General features: G+C 42.2%; 1 protein-coding gene across 1 annotated transcript in view; it reads right to left on the bottom strand.

Moving 5' to 3' along the window:
• The window catches only part of TTC21A (tetratricopeptide repeat domain 21A), a 323520-nt gene that overhangs the window by 145672 nt on the left and 155323 nt on the right, over positions 1-22525 (bottom strand). Inside the window, exons 14-15 of the mRNA XM_033931720.1 lie at positions 16677-16892; positions 5367-5605 (exon numbers count right to left, since the gene is read on the bottom strand). Of these exons, the coding sequence (XP_033787611.1) occupies positions 5367-5605; positions 16677-16892 (455 nt within the window). The remainder of the gene's footprint in view (positions 1-5366; positions 5606-16676; positions 16893-22525) is intronic.

Raw genomic sequence — 22525 nt, 5'->3', positions numbered from 1 at the left:
AGGAGAGTAGAGTCTGGAGCAGAATAGGGGCAGCTGGTGATTGTGAGGAGCTGCAAAGAGGTCTATCTGAGGAGTGCCCCACTGAGCGAAGATGGACTGTAGAGTTAAAGGATCGAGTGTCCACTCGTGAGGCTGAAGAATTCTGCTGAGCTTGTCTGCTAAAGAATTCTGTTCTCCCTGAATGTAGATAGCTTTCAGAAAAAGTTGGTGATCTGTGGCCCAAGCCCAAATCTTCTGGGCTTCCTGGCACAAGAGGCGAGAGCCTGTCCCCCCCTGCTTGTTGATGTAGTACATTGCAACTTGATTGTCTGTGCACAGCAGGAGGACTTGAGGAAAGAGAAGATGTTGGAAGGCCTTGAGGGCATAAAACATCGCTCTGAGTTCCAGGAAATTGATGTGATGCTTCATTTCCTGGGCTGTCCAAAGTCCTTGAGTTTGGAATTCGTTCAAATGAGCTCCCCAGGCATAAGGGGAGGCGTCGGTGGTGATGACAAGTTGATGAGGAGGTAGATGGAACAGAAGACCTCTGGAGAGATTTGAGAATATCAACCACCATTGTAGAGACTGACGAAGAGACGATGTCACAGATATGTGTCGTGAGCAGGGATCCGTCGCTTGGGACCACTGGGTAGCTAGGGCCCATTGAGGAGTGCGCAGGTGAAGACGTGCGAAGGGTGTGACATGAACTGTGGAGGCCATGTGACCCAAGAGTATCATCATTTGCTTGGCAGAGATGGAACGTTGTGGAAGCACCTGCTGACATAGAGACTGAAGAGTTTGAAGACGGTTGGACGGCAGGAACGCTCTCATGAGGACTGTGTCTAACACCGCTCCAATGAATTGAAGTCTCTGAGTGGGGATGAGATGAGATTTGGGTAGATTGATCTCGAAACCCAGAAGTTGGAGAAACAGGATGGTCTGGTTGGTGGCCAGGAGTACTGTCTGAGATGAATTGGCCTTTATCAACCAATCGTACAGGTAAGGAAAGATCTGAAGGTGGTGAGAGCGTAAAAAGGCCGCCACCACAATCAGACATTTGGTGAACACTCTTGGAGAGGAGGCAAGGCCGAAGGGCAGCACCTTTTATTGGTAATGACAGTGATTGATCATGAAACGGAGGTACTGTCTGGAGGTCAGATTGACCAGTATGTGAGTGTATGCGTCTTTGAGATCGAGGGAGCATAGCCAGTCGTTTTGATTGAGAGGAGGGTAAAGAGTGGCTAAAGAAAGCATCTTGAATTTTTCTTTGACTAAGCATTTGTTGAGATCTCGAAGATCTAGAATTGGCCTGAGATCTCCTGTTTTTTTGGGGACTAGAAAGTAACGTGAGTAGAATCCCTGTCCCTTTTGATCTAGAGGAACTTCCTCTATGGCGTTCAAAAGGAGGAGGGATTGAACCTCCTGGAGAAGGAGAGAAGACTGAGGAGTGTTCAAAGCAGACTCTCTTGGCAGACTTAGGGTAGGAAGTGTCTGAAAGTTGAGAGAGTAGCCGTGGCGAATGATGTTGAGGACCCATTGGTCCGAAGTGATAACTTCCCACCGTCTGAGGAAAAAAGTGAGACGGCCACTTATAGGTTGAGGTAGGTGGGTAGATGTGGTGACGCTAGTTATGCCCTGGAGAATTAAGTCAAAAAGGCTGCGTAGATTTCTGCTGTGGAGGCGGCTTCACAGGTTGTTGCTGCAGTGGTCTAAGAGTCTGTCGTTGTTGTTGACGTTGACGCCTAGGTTGCTGGGGAACTGATGGCAAGGGACGAGCCACATAACGGCGTTGGTAGGCCGACTGCTGTCTGAAAGGCCGTGCCGGTGGAGTTTTCTTTTTTGTTTTGAGGAGAGTATCCCAGTGTGTCTCGTGGGCGGAGAACTTCTGGGTGGTCGAGTCCATGGATTCCCCAAAGAGCTCATCCCCCAGGCATGGAGCATTAGCCAACCGATCTTGATGGTTGACATCAAGCTCGGATACTCTCAGCCAGGCAAGGCGGCGCATGGCCACAGACATGGCCGTCGCTCTGGAGGTAAGTTCGAAGGTATCGTAAATGGATCTTACCATAAATTTACGGAGCTGGAAAAGAGAAGACGAACAGTGGTGAAAAGCCTGTCGTTTCCGCTCAGGAAGGTACTTTTCAAAGGAAGCCATGGTGGTAAGGAGATGCTTGAGATAAAAAGAAAAATGAAAAGCATTCTGGTATAATCGCTTACCGAATTTGTCCATGGCTTTACCTTCTCTGCCAGGAGGGACAGAAGCATATACACTAGTCCCCGCAGACTTTTTAAGCGTAGATTCCACAAGCAGAGATTCATGGGGAAGCTGTGGCTTATCAAACCCAGGAATAGGGATTACTTTGTACAATGAATCCAATTTGCGGGGAGCTCCTGGAATAGTTAAAGGAGTCTCTAGGTTTTTATAGAAAGTTTCCCTCAAGATGTCATGAAGAGGGAGTTTCAAAAATTCCTTTGGAGGCTGGTCAAAGTCAAGGGCATCAAGAAAGGCCTTGGATTTTTTAGACTCAGCCTCCAAAGGAATGGAAAGAGATTCGCACATGTCCTTCAAGAAAGAAGTGAAAGATGTGGAATCATGTTTGGAGGATGGATCAGGAATAGCAGGATCATCCTCATCCGAAGAACACTCACCCTCAGAAAGAAAAGGCTCTTCGGAGTCACCCCACAGATCAGGGTCCCTAATATGGGAGCCGCGGTCCCGAGACTCCGGAGTAGAGAGTTCTAGGTGTCGGGATTTGCGTGCCGACTTACCCGACCTCATAGATACGGTACCAGGAGATGTTACCGACTGCAACGGTGCCGAAGTCTGCACCGACTGATGCTGGGCTTTCGGCTCCGGTGCAAGGACTGGCATCGATACCGATGATGCCGAGTGAACCGGTACCGAAACAGTGGATGCTGACAGTAGGGGCTGCTCCACTGCCGGTACCGGTGGCTCAGACCGGACCGGAACCAGAAGGTTCGGTGCCAAGAGAGCAGGAAGGAGTTGTTGTAACTGCTCCTTGAGCTGCACTTGTAGGATAGCTGCAATGCGCTCATCCAAAGAAGGCCTTTTTCTTTTGTGGTACCTGCGGTGCCGCTCGACGCCCCGAAGATGAGGAGCCCGAGGTCGAGGGACTCACCTCGATAGGGGCAGAGCGCTTCCGCGGGCGCCTCACGGTCGGCAGGACTGGGCTCGCTGCAATCGAGACCGGAGGACGCTCCAGCGGGGAAGGCTTCTTAGCCGGCTTACCTGGGTGTTGCGACGCCGGCGCGGTGTCGACGAAGAGGGTGCCGACTGCAATGGAGCCGAAGCCGGTGTCGATGATGCGGGATCGGACATTTCGGCACCGAAAAGTAATCGCTGTTGTATCTGGCGATTTTTTAAGGTACGTTTTTTTAACGTGGCACAGCGGGTGCAGGTGGAAGCCTGATGTTCAGGACCTAGGCACTGTAAGCACCAGTTGTGCGGGTCCGTGAGGGATATAGGCCGTGCACACCGCTGGCACTTCTTGAAACCTGGCTGGGGGGGCATGAAAGTAAAAACGGCTTCTGCCAAATCGAAGGCCGAGGCCTCGATGGTGGCAGAAGGCCCCGCCGGGGCAAAACCGAAATGACGAGAAAAATAAAAAGTAAACGTTCGGGTTTTTTTTTTAAATAAAGAAAAGAAATGAAGGGAAAAAAACTTCCAAAAGGTTTCGCGAGCGGGAAGGCGTTAAGGAAAAAATGTCAACAGCCGTTGAAAAAAACGACTTCTTAGCTCCGCGGAAACTAAGAAACTGGGGACCGCGCGCCTCTGTCGGGCGGGAAGGCACTCGCGCGTGCACGGTGCGGCCTACTAGAACTTTCCAAGTTCTTAGAGTGCAATCACTCTAAAATTGTCCGTACCGGGGCTCCGTCGGTGCCGTCACCCATCAGTCAAGAATATGCTGCCTGCTTGTCCTGGGATAATCACTAGATTGTTTTAAGGAAGCAAAACTTTTGGAAAAATTTGTTGTTCAGTGTTATTAAACACCACAGCTACATTGAATAAAAAGTTCCTTCAAATCAGGCCAGGCTGCAATAGTACTGATGCCTTCTGACTGGGACTGGAGGTACTGATCTGTGTGAAACATGTCTTCCTTATAGTAAAGAATACTTTAACATCCGCCCTATGCAAAATTTGGGATGCAGAATTGTTGCTAAAATTACCACAGAGTCTTTACATAGATCAGAGAAGTATTGATTGATTGCATTTATGAGGGCAGTCACAAGAGGCTCACAAATTTTTGTCAATCTGAGTCTCACACAGTCTGGCAATGGTTAGAAGCAAGTAGGCCACGAATATCTTCGTTTCTGATTACAGGATGCTCAAAGACAGAGCAACAGGTTTCATTACAGAAACACAGTCAACCAAGAAAGTCAATTCGCCTGTAGTCTGGTCTTAGAACTTCCAGTAAAGATTGATTTATTTGTATAACTGAGGAAAACATGCACATCTGGGGAGGGGGGTATATTTGGCATTTGTTAAGAAGTATAGAAGGGTTGATTACAAATATTTTTATGAGATGTTGGTTAATGGGAAGTGGGTGGGAGAAAATAAGTCTTGTTTTTATTCTATTAAGTATATTGTGCTGTATTGATAATATTTTATGTAAATGCATCATCTTTTGTGCATAATTGAAGTACAGCATCTAATTATTTTTACTTCTTTACTATTCAACACTGGTCAAGAGGGCATTCACATGGGTGAAACATGAGTGGGGATCTCATTTACACTTGAAACTTACCTCCAATATTTAAATTTTATTTATTCATTTTTGAATTCTTACAACAAGTGAATTAAACATAATATAATCAATTATCATATGACACTTGTAATTACAAACAAATCTTCTTATCATATAAAATAAATCCCCCCCTTTTGTCAAATTCCTATTTCCAAATGATATACAATCCCCATCCCACCCCTATATATCTACTACCAATGTGCTATGAAATCTGATCATTAGAATAACTAGTCAATGGTTCCCAAATTTTTTTGAAATTATGAAGATTCCCTTGTTGTAACGCTAAGATCTTTTCCATTTTATATATATGACAAACTGAGTTCCACCAAAATGTATAATTTAATTTAGTATAATCCTTCCAATTTTGAGTAATTTGAGTAATATTAATAATATTTAGATGCAAGCATTTACACTAGTTCTGTGGCTGGAATACACCTAACATTTACACACATATATACCCAGTTAGGCTAGTATTCTATGACGGTAGATGTCTGTGTTCCTTTTTATAATAGGCTGCTAACAGAAACTCTACTATAGAATTGTTCTGTTAATGAATATGATCCTAAAGTGCTAAAAAACAAAACATGTTAATTTAACTTGTGCCATGATAACTATTATTACCTATAGCATCCAATATAAAGTTTCTTGTCCTTTTGTGTCTGCAGATATATTTGAGCCATCTTTTCTTTGACCTCAATGTAATATGGCTGGTTAGGTGTGATGTTCCTCAACATGTTTAACGCTGTCTCAATGTCCCCTTTAGTAAGTGCCAAATCTGCATTAGCCACAGTGATGCGAATTTCTTCAGGAGTTCCACTAAATTCATGAATGGCATCTTGCATTACTTTAGTAGCTTCATGCTGGAATATATATAACAAAAAAAATTATAACACAATTGACCTTATAATCAAAAGCTGATCTTCAGTACAACATTGGAACAAGTAAAGTGACTACAAACAAAGATGTAAATGTAATAAATTCCTACCCAAAAAGGCTGTTTGGACTACTTAATTTAGGGCACCTTTTACACAGGTGCACTAGTGTTTTTAGCGTACACACAAGATTAGTGCACGCTATGGCACGCGCTAGCTGAAAAATTACCGCCTGCTTAAAAGGAGGCGGTAGCGGCTAGCGCGCGCTTATCTGCTGTCATTTATATGTTACAATATTTTGCTCCAAATCGATCCACAGCGAAGAGAAGAAGCCAAAAACCAAACACAACTGTGGAGACAATGATCTTGACGTAAAAGTTTAATAATGGTTTTTGATATAAAAGTTTAAAAACAATCTTCAAACATAAAAGCAATGCAGATAAATTTTGTATCCATATAATACACAGGAAAAAATGTGGTGTGGACCTGACATGGTCCATGTTTTGGTAATGAATAACCTTCTTCTGGGGTCCCATGAAAACGTGTAGAGATGTGAGAAAGTAAATATACAGAATTGATCTTCTGGGTGAAGAGGATGGTGAATGAGAAGAATAATTTGAGTGGTATTGACATGTGTGAAGTAGAGAGCTGCACGGGAACGGGAATCCCGCGGGACCCGCGGGGATCCCGCGGGTTCCCCCTTTGGGTCACTGGGATCCCGTGGGGACGCCCCCTAGGGTCGCGGGGATCCCGTGGGGACGCCTCCGAGGGTCGCGGGGTTCCTGCGGGGTTGGATCGCAGCGGGGTTGGTCGAGCCGCGAGGGTAGTCTCCTTCTCCTTACCTGCCCTGTCGCAGCACACATCCGAACGGAAATCTTCCCGATATCAGCGCTGACGTCGAAGGGAGGGCTTAAGCAAAGCCCTCCCTTCCTCCGACGTCAGCGCTGACATCAGGAAGACTTCCGGTCGGCTGTGTGCGGCAGGGCAGGTAGGAAGAAGGCAATGGCGTACGAAAGAGGGGGGAGGGGGCGTACCGCCCCGGAGAATGTGCACAGCCGGTCAGATCCCCCGATCGACCGACAACAGGCCCGGCCGACAAATCTCCCTGCCCTGTAGCCGCGAATCTAAATTACCTCTTACAGCAGCTTCACTACTCCAGCTGCTGTAAGAAGGTAATTTAGATTCGCGGCTACAGGACAGGGAGATTTGTCCGACCGGGCCTGTTCTGTTGTCGGTCGGGTGCAAAAAGCGCCACAAAGGTGGAGGCAGGGAGGGAGGAAAGGTGGAGTGGAGAAGAAAAGACGCTTAAGGGGGGAGAAGGCCGCTGAAAGTACTGGGGAAGACAAAGGGGTGGAAAAGAACGCTGAAAGGACATGGGGTAAACGGGAGAAAGGGGGGGGAAGGACCCTGAAAGCACTGGGGAAGACAAAGGGGTGGAGAATGCCACTGAAAGAACATGGGGAAGACAGAGGGGGGAGAAGGCCGCTGAAAGGACATGGGGAAGGCAGAGAGGGGAGAAGGATGCTGCCTGACAGGACATGGGAAAGATGGTGGGGGAGAAGGACACTGAAAGGAAATGGGGAAGAGGGAATGGGAAGAAGACGCTGGCAGGGAAGAAGACAGAGGTGCCAGACTATGGGGGGAGCGGAGGGAAAAAGATGGGTGCCAGACCAATTTGGGAGGGGGGAGAAAGGGAGAGGCACAGTAACAGAGGCACAGTAACAGAGCAAATGGAAGACACAGAGAGAAGAGAGGCAGTGGATGGAAGGAATTGAATGAGAACATGAAGAAAGCAGAAACCAGGCAATAAAGGTAGGAAAAAAATTCTTATTATTTTTTTTTTTTGCTTAAGGATAAAGTAGTATATTAGTTGTGTTGATAAAAATTTATAAACATTAGAGGCTCTGGTAGAAACCCGTTTACAAAGTATGTATTCTTCCCAATTAATATTTCCAAATTAATAAAGTCTTTTTGCTTATTTTTAAATGGGTTTCTACCAGAGCCTTTAATTCAGTAGCATAATTAAATGAAATAACTATTTCTGTAGTTTATAGGGACAGGCGGGGACGTAGGGGATTCCTCGCGGGGACGGGTGGGGACGTAGGGGATTCCTCGCGGGGACGGGTGGGGACGGAGGGATTCCTCGTGGGGACGGGTGGGAGTCCTCACGGGGACGGGTGGGGACGGGTGGGACTTTGGCAGGGACGGGTGGGGACGGGTGGGATTTCTGTCCCCGCGCAACTCTCTAGTGTGAAGATGATATGTGATTTTGAGGTACAAAGACAGTGTGCATGCACTAATCAGTGTGATTTAATATGTGACATACGTTATGAATTATGTTTCAGTTATTATGAAAAATATGGTGAAATGCGACTTGGGTTGCCCTTGGTATGAAAGGGTGTGATATAGACCAATGTGGAAAAAGAGAGAAAAAAGAGAAATGAAAAAGAGTAAGGACATACCGGTTCTATATTACCACAAGGATATAATATGCATTAAAGCATCCAAAAACCTGTGAGCTGAAAGGTGGAAATAAATTAATTGGCAGAACTAAGGGATAAAAAATGTTTGCAACAAAAAAGACATCAAATAAAATATGCATGACAAAACAGAAAAAATGCTGCACAAGTGCATGCCAAACGCAGATAATGGTAAATAACCAAAAACTAGCAGGGAGGCAAAATGTATGAAAACATATGGTCCACCTTTAATATAAACTTGAGCCATAGAAAATGAAACTCTGCAATAAGAGGGCATAGGATGAAATTAAGAGGTGATAGGCTCCGGAGTAATCTGAGGAAAGACTTTTTTATGGAAAGGGTGGTAGATGCGTGGAACAGTCTCCCGGAAGAGATGGTGGAGTCCGAGACTGTGTCTGAATTCAAGAGGGCTTGGGATAGGCACATGGGATCTCTTAGAGAGAGAAAAAGATAATGGTCACTGTGGATGGGCAGACTGGATGGGCCATTTAGCCTTTATCCGCCGTCATGTTTCTATGTTTCTAATAAACACAATGATCAAGCCTGAGGGGATGCTAGAATAAGCGAAAGTAAAATTGAGGGACCAAGTGATTGTGTAGGCAATTGGCTAGTATAAGGAGATAAAAAAATAATACGTAAAATCCGACAAAAGCTGGTATAAAACTACTAATTGAAAAAGTCGCATAATACTAAAAAGTGAAGACAGGTAGTGCAGAAAAAATATATATACACAAAAGAAAAAGTACTTACATATAGAGACAATCGATGACAGCGTGAAGTGCACAGCACATCTAGTCGAAATCAAAAAGACGCCGTAGGAAAAATCACGTATAAAAAGGCAGGCTTTTGGTAACACATAAGCATGATGTCAGTGGACCCGATTGCTGTGACAGTAAGAAAGAGCGGACAAAAAGCAAAAAACTGCAATAGCATGATGCTCTATTGTACAAAAAAAGGTGTATGGCCAATGTCTGGTTGTATAAAGAAAAAGAAAAAACATGAATGTGTGGAAAAAACAGGATACCCAAGTAAATGCTGAGAAATGTGTGAACCAGAAAATGAAAATGGATAAAAGGCATAGTGAAACAAGAGTCATAAAGGAAGAGTGGTATGCGAGGACAATGTGTGAGGATCAGTATGTCTATAAATCTAAGTGGTTTGAACGAGTGGGCATATGGAAGAGGTTCATAGATGATATTTTCTTTGTATGGAGTAGGACCAGGGAGGAATTAAGATGAGTTTCTACTGGAACTTAACTAGTTTGACCTTAACATTAAGCTCACGTATAATATTAGTATGGATACTATTTCTTTTTTGGATATTCAAGTTATGAAGCAGAATGTGGGGTCTATGGTATGTTTTGGTATTACATTGTATTAAAAACCATCTGATAGAAATACGATCCTACATTATAATAGTTTCCATCCCAAACCCCTTTGAGACAGCATCCCTGTGGGCCAATTCCTTAAGCTGAGAAAGGTATGCTGTGGTGATGATTTCTTCCAGGAGAAGGCCATGCTAATGTATAATAAGTTCATTGAACGCAGGTATCCATCCAAAGTTGTGAGACGCGCTTGGAAACAGGCACATTGCTGCCAAAGTGAAAGGTTGATCCACCCTCAGGGGGCACAGGGACAAGCAAGCCATTGTGTGTGTTCTGCCTTTTTCAAGCCAAAGTAACAAAGTAAAGCAGATAATCAATAAACATTGGTCGGTATTACAAGTGCATGAGCCTGTACGTGAATATCCATCCGCCTTTTGCTTTTTACACGTGGGCTGAGATACTAAAGTATAGGACAAGGGATCATGTTGAGTACGAGACTACCCCCATAGAAGCTGTGGCCATTGCACTTACTGTCGGCATGTGTTGAAAGCTGGTAGTGTGGTTATACCAAGATCAGGGGGTAGGAAGTTTTATTTAAAGACTGACACGGATTGCTGTTTGCAAGCAGAGGTATACTGTATCGTGTGCCTGTGTGGTAAATACTACATTGGGCACACAAGGCGAGGCGAGTTATCAAAATAAGGATTGCGGAACATCTTAGCAATATCTTTTGCCAACGGCAGATCACCCCTTTAGTTAATCACTGGTTAGAGGCGGGCCACAACATTGATGATGTCAAATACACAGTTTTACTGCGAGCATAGAATCTCAGAGGGAATGTGTCTCAGTACTTGTTAAAACAAGAACATAGGTTTATTTTCATGTGGCCTACTCTGGCTCCTGAGGGTCTGAACAGTGAGATTGACTGGTTTCAGATTTGAGTTTCAGTTTCCCGCGTCTCGCTCTTTGGCCCCGTCATCACTAGTTTGTGATTTAAATTTTGGCCTGCCTTCGGGGAAGTGTGTCGCTAGTGCTGGCTGTAGTCGGGTGGAGGAGTTCTGCGTATGGATAAGCCATTTATTTAACTTTTATAATTGATTAAAAGTTGAGTTTGGGGATTATGAGCAAGTGTATTTAGTGGGTGCTAGGTGGGAGCAAGGACCTATTGTGCACTGGGGTATAATATTATTTTTAATTTTAGTGTCTCCTCCTGAAGCAGCTCCAAGTCATGAAACTCGAGTTAGGTGGTCGAGGAGAAGTGAGATAGCAGTTGTTTAATGGCATGATTTTAAATATATGTATGGACCCGGATCAGTTGTAATGTTGAGCCAGCGCCACCTTGCACTATAGGAAGAAGAACACAAGTGGTATTGGGCACCTAAAGAAACCTGACGGCAACTTTACAGACTTGGATGCAGACAAAGCAGAAATACTCAATAACTACTTCTGCTCAGTCTTTACCTGTGAAGCGCCAGGATCCGGTCCTCAGCTACAGACAAGGGGGGGTTCGGAAGACCCATTCCGGGACATGGAATTTACTGCAAGCGAAGTCTACCGTGAGCTATCAAAAATAAAAGTGAATAAAGCTATGGGCCCGGACAATCTACACCCCTTCGAGAATTGGGCGAGAATTGGGTACTTCGAGAATTGGGCGATGTCCTGGCAATCTTTCCCTGAGCAAGGGAAAAGTACCCCTAGACTGGAAAACTGCCAACGTTATCCCACTCCACAAAAAGGGAGGTAGGTCAGAGGCTGAAAATTATAGACCGGTGAGTCTCACATCAATAGTGAGTAAACTCATGGAAAAATTGATTAAGAACAGACTAGACACGTTCCTGGATGATGAAAGATTAAGAGATCTCCACCAGCATGGCTTTACAAAGGGAAGGTTTTGTCAATCCAATCTGATAAGCTTCTTTGATTGGGTAACAAAAAAACTGGATGAGGGTGAGTCCCTGGACATAGTGTATTTGGACTTTAGTAAGGCTTTTGATAGTGCTCCACACTGAAGGTTATTAAATAAGATGAACTCGCTAGGACTAGGAGAAACACTGACAGCATGGGTACAAGACTGGTTTAGCGGCAGGCTTCAAAGAGTGGTGGTAAACGGTATCCCATCAAAAATGTCGAGAGTGACCAGTGGAGTGCCGCAGGGCTCGGTCTTGGGTCCGATACTACTTAATATCTTTGTAGGAGATCTGACTCAGGGACTTCGAGGCAAAATTACACTATTTGCCAATGACGCTAAACTATGCAGCGTTGTGGGCAGGACCTCAGAACCTGACAGCGCAACCAGGCCCAACACTATGGAGCAAGACCTGCTTGTATTGGAAAAATGGTCCAGTACTTGGCAACTAAACTTTAATGCCAAGAAATGTAAAGTAATGCACCTTGGGAGTGGAAATCCATGCAAAACATACACCTTGAACGGTGAAAACTTAACAAGAATTACTGCAGAAAGGGACTTGGGAGTTCTCATCCGGGAAGATATGAAAGCTGCTATTCAGGTGGAGAAAGCTTCAAAGGCCAGACAAATGCTGGGTTGCATCAGAAGGAGGTTTATCAGCCAAAAGCCGGAAGTCATACTACCGTTATACAGATCCATGGTGAGACCTCACCTGGAGTACTGTGTCCAATTTTGGAGGCCACATTATCAAAAGGATGTGAAAAGAATGGAGTCGATACAGAGAATGGCCACTAGGATGGTCTCCGGACTTAAAGACATCCCATATGAAGAACGCCTGATCAGATTGCGCTTATATTCTCTCGAAGAGCGCAGAGAAAGGGGGGATATGATAGAAATATTTAAATACATCACGGGTCACATCAAAGTGGAGGAGGAAATCTTTTTTCTAAAGGGTCCCACGGTGACAAGAGGGCATCCACTAAAAATTAAGGGAGGAAGATTTCATGGTGAAACTAGGAAATACTTCTTCACCGAACGGGTGATTGATCGATGGAATGATTTTCCCCGCCAGATGGTCGAGGCCAGTAGCGTGCTCGAGTTCAAGAGTTGATGGGACAAACAGGTGGGAGTACTACAGAGTTATGCTCAAACGATAGATACTCCAGAGAAGAAGTGTTCTTGAGTAGGCAGACTAGTTGGGAGGGAGGGTTCTTGAGTGGGCAGACTTCTTGGGCCGTCGGCCCTTTTCTGCCGTCATATTCTATGTTTCTTTGTTTACAGATAAGTTAAATTCATTCTTAATAATGTTATAAGCGTTAAAGTGCATTATTAAGTTAGTAGGTGGTAGAGACTGTGAACAGCAATGATGGGCTCATCAGCAACTAGCTCCGTGAATTTTCACTAGAGTTTTGGTTGTAGGTCTGAGCATTCACTTAAGCACTCACATATTCTGTATGTTTTGTGGTGTTGATTTATTGAGGTGAAGAGTGATTGCAGATGGTGGCACCAAAGCCATAAATAAATTTGGAAGAATCTGAAAGCTTGCAAACAGTAAATAACAAAAAGAACCTTCTTAGAAATAGAGGATAAATAAATACGTACACATATCATGACTTTAAATGAGGTCTAAAAAAAACCAACCCTAAAATTATGCTAAAACACAATGTGAAAACAGTGAAAGTACCCCAGGATGAAATATGGTAAATAATGCAAACCAATAAAAGCTTGCATGAAACCATTTGACAGATGCATAAAATAAAGGTGCCATATATACTCAAATATAAGTCGATATGAGTATAAGATGAGGTACCCTTTCCTCCTCCCAAAAAGGAGGAAAAAATGTTGACTCAAATATAATATGGGAGGGTACTTATTCAAGTGCCCTGGCAGGCTATCCAGCCTGTCCCCCCTCCCTGCCAAGCTCTGCACCCAGCCCCCCCTCCCTTTCTGCCCTGCCAGGCTATTCACCTTGTCCCGCCCTCCCTCCATGCTAGGCTCTGCACCTAGCCCCCCTCTCTGCCCTGTACCCTGTCCCCCCTCCCAATGTCCTGCAGGCCTACAAGTCTGGGAAGGGGATGGGTGGCTGATGACCCAAATATAAGGCGAGACCCCCATTTTTGGGCCATTTTTTGGCCCAATAATCTCGGTTTATATTTGATTATATATGATAACTTTAAAAACAGACATATACCATCACTTTAAGTAATCTCTGAAAAACATGAAATTAAAACTATAACGCAGTATAAGATCACTAAAAATGAACCATAATTGAATATAGGCAATAATGCATACAGATAAGAACCATATGTTTAAAATGATGACAGATAGAGATACAGTCATATTGGAGCACAAAAACATGAGACCTCTTAGGATTAATGGCATACAAGTGAAGAACTTATAGTCATTTGTATGTATAACGCCATTGAGGTTGATATATGATGGAAGATGCATAAAACAGAAGTATGCATTAATGTGAAGCAGGATTATGTGCTTCTTGAGTGAACTGATCATGTTAACAAGTGGTTCAGTTCAACATCTAAATTTAATCCTAATGGGGAAACAGTATTTAGATCAAGGCATCCAGCCCTGAGTTTCCACACTCTGTTCTTCGACTGAAGAAGCGTTTCCCCTTCAAGTTCTCTACTGACATCATTAAGGCCATCTGGTGCCGACCCCAGTGCTGTACAATCAGATGTAGATGGGCAGATGGAGTCACGTGAACAGTGGATGCCATGTGGCTGAAAAGATGCAGCATTTAACGTGCAGTTATGCACTGGAAACCCTCTGACAGATCTGGATTAGAGTGTGGAGACTTTGTTGTGGTAGAAATGTGGAGCCTGAGTTGTGTCCAGACTTGCTACAATGAACTCTAAAGTTTAAGTGGGTTGGAGATGAGATTTCTTGTAATTGACTGCAAATCCAAGAAGCTCTAGTAGACGCATTGTTGAATTCATAGCCTGTTGGCCTTGATGAATCATTGCAACCTTGAACAACCAGTCATCTAAATAAAGGAACACGTGGAAACTGCATGGAATGGAATATTGCTACTCCTTGGGTTTTGGCCAGGTACTAGTGAACTGGATTGGCCACCATGAGAATGGGCTACTGGGCTTGATGGACCATTGGTCTGACCCAGTAAGACTATTCTTATGTTCTTATGAATGCAGGGTTGCAGCCAGTACCACTAAACATTTTGTAAATACTTTGGGTGCTAATGCTGGTCCAAATGGAAGAACTTTGTCCTAGAAATGGTGTGTTCCCACTCAAAATTGAAGGTATTTCCTGTGGGCTGGGAGGATGGGAATGTGTGTGTAGGCTTCTTTGAGATCTAAAGAGCAGAGCCAGGTCGTTCTACATCAACAGTGGTAATAATGTTCCCACAGGGACTATTTGAAATTTCTCCTTCCCAAGTATTTGTTGAGAGCCTGGAGGTCTAAAATTGGACGAATTCCCCCAGTCTTTTTCAGTATGAGGAAATACTTTGAGTAGAACCATTGGCCCCTCTCCTGTAAAGGTACTGGTTCTATGGCACTGAGCTGGAGGAGGGTTGAGAGCTCTTGGTGAAGAAGGGTCTTTTGATGGGAGTTGAGACATGACTCTCTTGGAGGATGGTTTGGAGGTCCTTTTTCGTAAATGAAGGGTATATCCCTGTTTCAATATTTGAAGAACCCAGTGGTCTGATGTTTTTATGGACCAGCAATGGTAATAGTGGGCAATTCAACCTCCTATGGAAGAGAGTACGAAGAAGAGGTAGGGAAATACTAGCTAGGCTTTGCAAGACAGAGTCAAAAAGATTGCTTCTGTTTGGACTGTGACTTAGGCTTTTGCGTTCTTTGTTGACTTGAGCGTCTCTGAGTAGGAGCTCAAGAAGACTTGGAAGATTGGCTACATATACGCTTGATGTAATGTAAGTGAGGTCCAGAGGTGGTGCAGTATTTCTTGGATGCCTGAGTTCACATGGACTTTAGAAGAGGATAAAGTAGTCATGCAATCCTCATGTTTTTTTATCTTTTTCGTAGCTTCCTCTATATCAGAGGATGTACTGATAATGGCTTCTTAATCACCAGTGTATGGAAAGCACTTATAGATAGCACTAAGAAGAACTCTAACTGAAGTAGCTTTTAGATCAGAGTTAGAGAGGTAGTCCAAAACCAATTGAAGAGGACAAGTTATCAGCTAGTGCAAGTTAAGATTACACCAGATTGTGAAACGAGTCCACTTGAAATGATAGCAGCACTGATTAAGGGTTTTCTAGAGATTGTTGGAAAGGTGATCGTACACATTGGCATTGAGGTCAGAGATGCTAAGCCATGCCTGTCAATGTATGGCAATGGATACTGCTGATGTTTGAGAGACTACTGTACAACAAAAGTGTTGAAAGTGGAATACACTATATATTTCCTTGTTTCCATGAGGTCATTAGAGAGATGTTGGTAGGCACTTAGATGTTCTTAGAGAGACATTTTCTGAACAAGAGATTTCATGAAAATTGTAATTCAGAATTCTATTGGCTAATATCGTAGATCCTTTGAATATTCTACATCCAAATTTTATCAAGGGTTCTACCCTCTCTTTCTGGTGGAGTGCTACATAAGTTCTGGAGCTATTTGCTTTTTTCAATGCTGACTCAACAACCAAGGACTGGTGCTGTAATTGTGGTCTGTCAAAGTCTGGGCAAGACTGAATCCTATATAAGTTATCTAATTTGTGTGGGGCTAGTGGGACCCAATTTTTAAAGAAGACCTTTTTCTTTAAATTATGAAGAGGTAGCTTGACACAATCCTTGGGCTACTGCTGGACAGGGAAGGGGTGCTGTTGGACGGGGGAGAGGTAAAAGGAAGAAAGAAGGGCTACTTCTGGACAGGGGGAGCAGGGAAGGGGTGCTGTTGGACAGGGGGGAGGTAAAAGGAAGGGAGAAGGGCTACTTCTGGATAGGGGGAGAAGGAAGTGAAGTAAAAAAGAAAGAGAAAGAAAGAAAGGCCTCAGCGCCCCATTGTGCTAAAAGTTTACACATCTATTCTAGCACCCGTTAATGTAATGGGCTTAAACACTAGTATATATATAATTTACTGGAAAACTATGTATACCAATTTGCAGGTACACAATTGTATAGCATATCTGGAATAATTTTCAAAGCAAAAGCACAAACCATGCATAGTAAAAAGTGCACATGTATTTTTAGCTAAAGTAGGAAGTACTAAAATTGCTTCTTTTATATATATAGCCTCACAAAAAACCTGCTGATGATATCTATGCCCTACTCCCATTTACAGTTTAAAAGGCATATGCACTAGTAAGGAAATAACATTGAATATGTGCTCAGATACACTGGGATTTATCACTTCCCACCTGCTCTCCATTTAGACGAAGGACTTCTACCAGCTCTAGGTATATGGATACCCGTTCACTTAGGCTTATTCTACTGTGTTTACCCTTCTTGTTTTCACTTTTCCTCATCCCAGGAAAACTCATGATCAATTTTAGTGTCTTAATGGCTTCTGGTATATCTCCTGTCTTCTTTAGTACTTTGGCTCTGATGAGATGATACATGGGTTTATCTCGAACCTGCCAAAGGTAAAAAAATGAAATTGAAGGGTACTAAAAATATAATTTAGTTGTATTTTAATTTCAAAAATCTTTATCATGTTCAAAGAATAGACAACCTGAACTCACTTGTATACTGCATGTGAATGTATCATCTTAATATTCAGGAGTGTAATATACCATCTAGAATGTATATGAACAATTTTCAATTTATAATGCTGAGTGGTTTTCTTCCTTGAGTTAAGCACCACAATCCTCAGTCAGATTTTTATTCATTTTCTCTTGTATGAGTAATCTCCTTTGAGCAGTGGGATAATATATCCTCACTGCAAGGAAAGTACGTTTCAGGTACTCTACCTAGTCAAGCCAGTTAATCTTAGAAATTTAATAATATGCTAGCTTTCTTGGGATATCAGTTTATTGGGTGAGCTTACATGATCTAATACAAAAATTGCCTCATAATACAGCGATGTCAAAATCTTTATACTGTCCTTTTCCAAAAATGTGTCATTTGTGAGCTGCTACTAATATGGATGTCAAAACTAATCTGTTTAAACATTTTGAATGCATCTTGGACAGGGAGACTCATACCAACGAGTTGATCAAAAGTGGCCCAGTGGTAGAGCTGTTGCCTCTGCACCCAAATATTCTGGGATCAAATCCCAGTACTGCTCCATGTCACTTAATCCTCCATTGCCCCAGGTACATTGTAGAAAAATCCCAGCTCCAGTCTGGCAGCCTCTGTGCTACCTCAGAGGAGGGAGTTCTTAAAGGACAGCATCTCCCTGGTGAAGTAGAAAGCAATCGCAATGTCCTCTCCAGAGGCTTCTATCCAGAAGGGAAGAGTTAAGACAGCCATTATAGTGGGAGATTCAATCAATAGGCATGTAGATAGCTGGGTGGCTGGCGGACATGAGAATCGCTTGGTCACATGCTACAAAGGTGGCAGATCTCACACGTCAACCAGATAAGATTTTAGACAGTGCTGGGGAGGAGCCTGTTGTCTTGGTAAATGTGGATACCAATGACATAGGGAAATGTGGTAGGGAGGTTCTGGAAGCCAAATTTAGGCTCTTAGTTGGGAAATTAAAATCTAGAACCTCCAGGTTAGCAGGACCCAAGAGATAGGCAGAGCTCCAGAGTCTCAATGCATGAATGAGGCGATGGTGGGGAGAGTTTTAGATTTGTAAGGAATAGGGTGACATACGGGGAAAGGGGGAACATATTCCGCAAAGATGGGCTCCGCCTTAAACAGGGTGGAAACAGGCTGCTGACATTAATATTTAAAAAGGAGATAATTTATTTTCAGGGGTCCTTTTATAAAAAGCTTAATAGCATTTTAACGAAATTTCTTTGGCTTGGTAAAACGCATAGAATAGCTTTGGTATCTTTGCAAAAATCAATTAAGGAGGGAGGGGTAAATTTTCCAAATTTTTATAGGTACCATCAAGCCTATATTTTACGTCAGGGTATGTATTGGATCCTCCCAGAACTGATAGATAATGCACCGGATTAGTTATATTTGGAATGGCGCCTTATGTTTCCCCTAAATTTAGTTCATCTTCCAAGTATCAACATGCCTAGAAGATACAGAGAAAATAAGATATTAATGGATACTTGGAAAACGTTGAGGTTTATTAGTAAATTAACACCTGTCCCAATAAACAAGTCAACTAATCAGTCTTTATGGATAAACTCCAAGATTAAAATTGGCGGAGCTCAAATCCTTTGGAAGGAATGGATTATTGCAGGCATTAGATCTCTGAATGATGTTATTTTGGAAGGTAAACTGCTGGAATTTTCACAATTGCAACATAGATTTGGTCTTAGTAAAAAACAAAGTTTTAAATGGTTGCAATTGAAGCAGGACATTCAGGTTGTGTTCCCTGAATGGAAAACATTGAATAATCAATATAGTTTAGAGTTCTTATGCTTCCAAGCAGACTTCCTAGGGCATCAAGCCGCATTGTGGTATAAATTAATATCTGGATATTTGAATAAAAAACCAAAAAATGATCTAAGAGACATTTGGAGCATTGAGATTAAGCATCAAATTACTGCATCTCAATGGCCACTAATTTGGTCTTGGAGAATGAGATGTACAGTGTCAGCATCTATGAGACAAACTTGGTTCTTTTTATTACATAGAGCTTTTTGGACCCCTACACGTTTGCAAAAATTAGATAGTTCTAAGTCCAATAAATGCTGGCACTGTAATCTGGAACCTGGGACGTTGGATCATTTACTGTATCATTGTCCCTACATTAAAAGTTTTTGGAATGCAATTTGGCCACAAATTAATAAATTGATGGAAAATCATGTAGCAATATCATATGATACAGTGTTATTTGGAATGATGATGAGAAAAAAAAGTCAAATTTCACCAGAAAATAACAAGCTTTTACTAGTCATGACAGGGGTTGCCATTCAGCATATAACCAATAACTGGAAGAATCATAGTAACCTTAATTATACATTTTGGTGGAATACAATTTGTCATATATTCAAAATGGAAAGAGTAATAGCAATACAAAGAGGAACATATCCTAAATTTATAAAAATATGGGGGCCATTGACAAAGTATTGTACTGAATGAATAGTAGGATTTATCTTCTTCTTTTCTTCTTTTTCTTGTCTTCTTTATGGCACACATGGAGGGGGGGGTAGTGAAAATAATTTTACATAACATGTTATAATATGGTATACAATATGTATAAGGTGATTGGAAAGTACTTGAAGGGTGGGGGGTGGGAGAGGGGATAAAAAAATTTGTTCAGAATATTATGTAATAGATATAAAAGTGATATTGTGTATTCATTAGTTGTAACTCAATATTTTGTACACTTCATGTAAAATATGAAAATGAATAAAGAATTATAAAAAATAAAAAAATAAAAAGGAGATAGAGCAGCATTTAAACTAGAAAATGGGGGGCTGACAGTCACTCAAATATTTTAAATTATTGAAAATGAATAAAATGATTAAATAATAAAACAGTGTTCTCCCTAGTGTCTTTTAGCCGGGCACTCTGCCTGGCTAATTTAGGTGAGTGCCCGGCTGTCATCTCGCATGATATTGCGATAGCCTATCAAGATTTGTTCTTTATGTTCCAAACACCTAGCATTAACAACCTCACTAACAGAGAAGGCGGTGTTACTTTTCTGTCGAATGATGTTGTCTGAATCCTGGTGGAAGCACTGATAAAAGACATTGATGAACATTTTGAAAGAAACAAACTTCTGATAACCAACCAACATGGTTTCTGCAAGGGTAGTTTGTGCCTCACGAACTTATTGCACTTCTTTGAAGGAATTAACACATGGATGGACAGAAGAGACCCCATAGACATCGTATATCTAGATTTCCAAAAAGCCTTTGACAAGGTGCCCCATGAACGCCTACTCCGGAAACTGAAGAATCATGGGGTGGAAGGAGACGTACATAGATGGATCAGAAACTGGTTGGCGGGAAGGAAACAGAGGGTAGGAGTGAAGGGCCACTACTTGGACTGGAGGAAGGTCACGAGTGATGTCCCACAGGACTCGGTGCTTAGGCCGCTGCTATTTAATATATTTATAAATGATCTAGAAACAGGGACGAAGTGTGAGATAATAAAATTTGCGGATGACACAAAACTATTTAGTGGAGCTCGGATTAAAGAGGACTACAAAGAATTGAAGGGACTTGAACAAACTAGGGGAATGGGCGACGAGATGGCAGATGAAGTTCAACATTGAGAAATGTAAAGTACTACATGTGGGAAGCAGAAACCCGAGGTACAGCTATACGATGGGAGGGATGTTATTGAAGGAGAGTACCCAAGAAAGGGACTTGGGGGTAATGGTGGACATGACAATGAAGCCGATGGCACAGTGTGCAGCGGCCGCAAAGAGAGCGAATAGAATGCTAGGTATAATCAAGAAGGGTATTACTACCAGAATGAAAGAAGTTATCCTGCCTTTGTATCGGGCGATGGTGCGTCCGCATCTGGAGTACTGCGTCCAATATTGGTCGCCGTACCTTAAGAAGGATATGGCGTTACTCGAGAGGGTTCAGAGGAGAGCGACACGTCTGATAAAAGGTATGGAAAACCTTTCATATGCTGAGAGACTGGAGAAACTGGGACTCTTTTCCCTGGAGAAGAGGAGACTTAGAGGAGGATATGATAGAGACTTACAAGAACATGAAGGGCATAGAGAGAGGGACAGATTCTTCAAACTTTCGAAAAATAAGAGAACAAGAGGGCATTCGGAAAAGTTGAAAGGGGACAGATTCAGAACAAATGCTAGGAAGTTATTCTTTACCCAACGTGTGGTGGACACCTGGAATGCACTTCCAGAGGGCGTAATAGGGCAGAGTACGGTACTGGGGTTCAAGAAAGGATTGGACAATTTCCTGCTGGAAAAAGGGATACAGGGGTATAGATAGAGGATTACTGCACAGGTCCTGGACCTGTTGGGCCGCCGCGTGAGCGGACTGCTGGGCACGATGGACCTCAGGTCTGACCCAGTGGAGGCATTGCTTATGTTCTTTTTTTTTTTTTTTTTTTTAATTTTTATTTATAAAATTTTCATTCTTACAATAAATGAATAGCATAATATTTAATTTATAATAATTATAGTTGTATGTACAATATCATATCATATATATTGAATCCCTTTCCCCTGTTATTTGTTTTTTCATTTTTTCTCATAGTAATTTCTATATTTCCCTCCCTAACCCTATATTATTATTATCAATGTGTTAAGATATCTGATCTTTAGAATATTTTGTCAATGGATCCCATATTTTCTTAAAATTTTTTATATTTCCTTGTTGTAATGCCAATATTTTCTCCATTTTATAAATGTGACACACCGAGTTCCACCAGAATGTATAATTTAGCTTGGTATAATCCTTCCAATTTTGTGTGATTTGCTGCATGGCAACTCCTGTCAATATTAAAAGCAATTTGTTATTGTTTGCTGATATTGGACTTTGTGTTCTCATTGCAGTACCAAATAATATGGTATCATATGAGAGACCAATATGATTTTCTAGTAATATGTTCTTATGTTCTGTCTGATTAGGGTATAGAATATTTGTCTTTTCAATAAATTCTGAGATTTTAGAAAAAACATTTTTTTCTGTCAATTTCGTCAAAATGGGATATTGGCTATGGGCCTGTAATTTGATTTGTCGTGTAAGCTGTTTTTATGATTTTTGATAATTGGTCTGATATTAGAAGTTTTCCATGAACTGGGAAGACTACTTTGTTGCAGACTCTCTGTTAGCAAGGAATGAATAAAGGGACCAAAGACAGAAAAGAAACGTTTAAGAATAGATGGAGGAATTGGTTTACCCTGCGAGCCCTTGATATTAATGTTTTGAATGTGACGTTCGATCTCCCTTAAAGTGGGGAGATTAAATCTGGTGCATTTAGCAAAAGGGAGGCCGGAGAAGAAAGAACCAATGTTTGTGGTGTTATTTTGGACAAATTTTGTCTGATGTCAGTAACTTTTTTGGAAAAGTAAGCTGCAAGTTCCTGAGCTGTGGGTAGATCCGAATGTATTGAGGATTTATATAATTTAGTATTGCGTATAAGACTGATGAGTTTTTGGCACCTTCGATTTTCTTTGTGTAATATTTCATTTTAGCTTGGATTATTTTGGATT

This window comes from Geotrypetes seraphini, chromosome 2, assembly GCF_902459505.1.
Source record: "Geotrypetes seraphini chromosome 2, aGeoSer1.1, whole genome shotgun sequence".
Taxonomy (NCBI): domain Eukaryota; kingdom Metazoa; phylum Chordata; class Amphibia; order Gymnophiona; family Dermophiidae; genus Geotrypetes; species Geotrypetes seraphini.
This window is presented reverse-complemented; position numbering and strand designations above follow the sequence as displayed.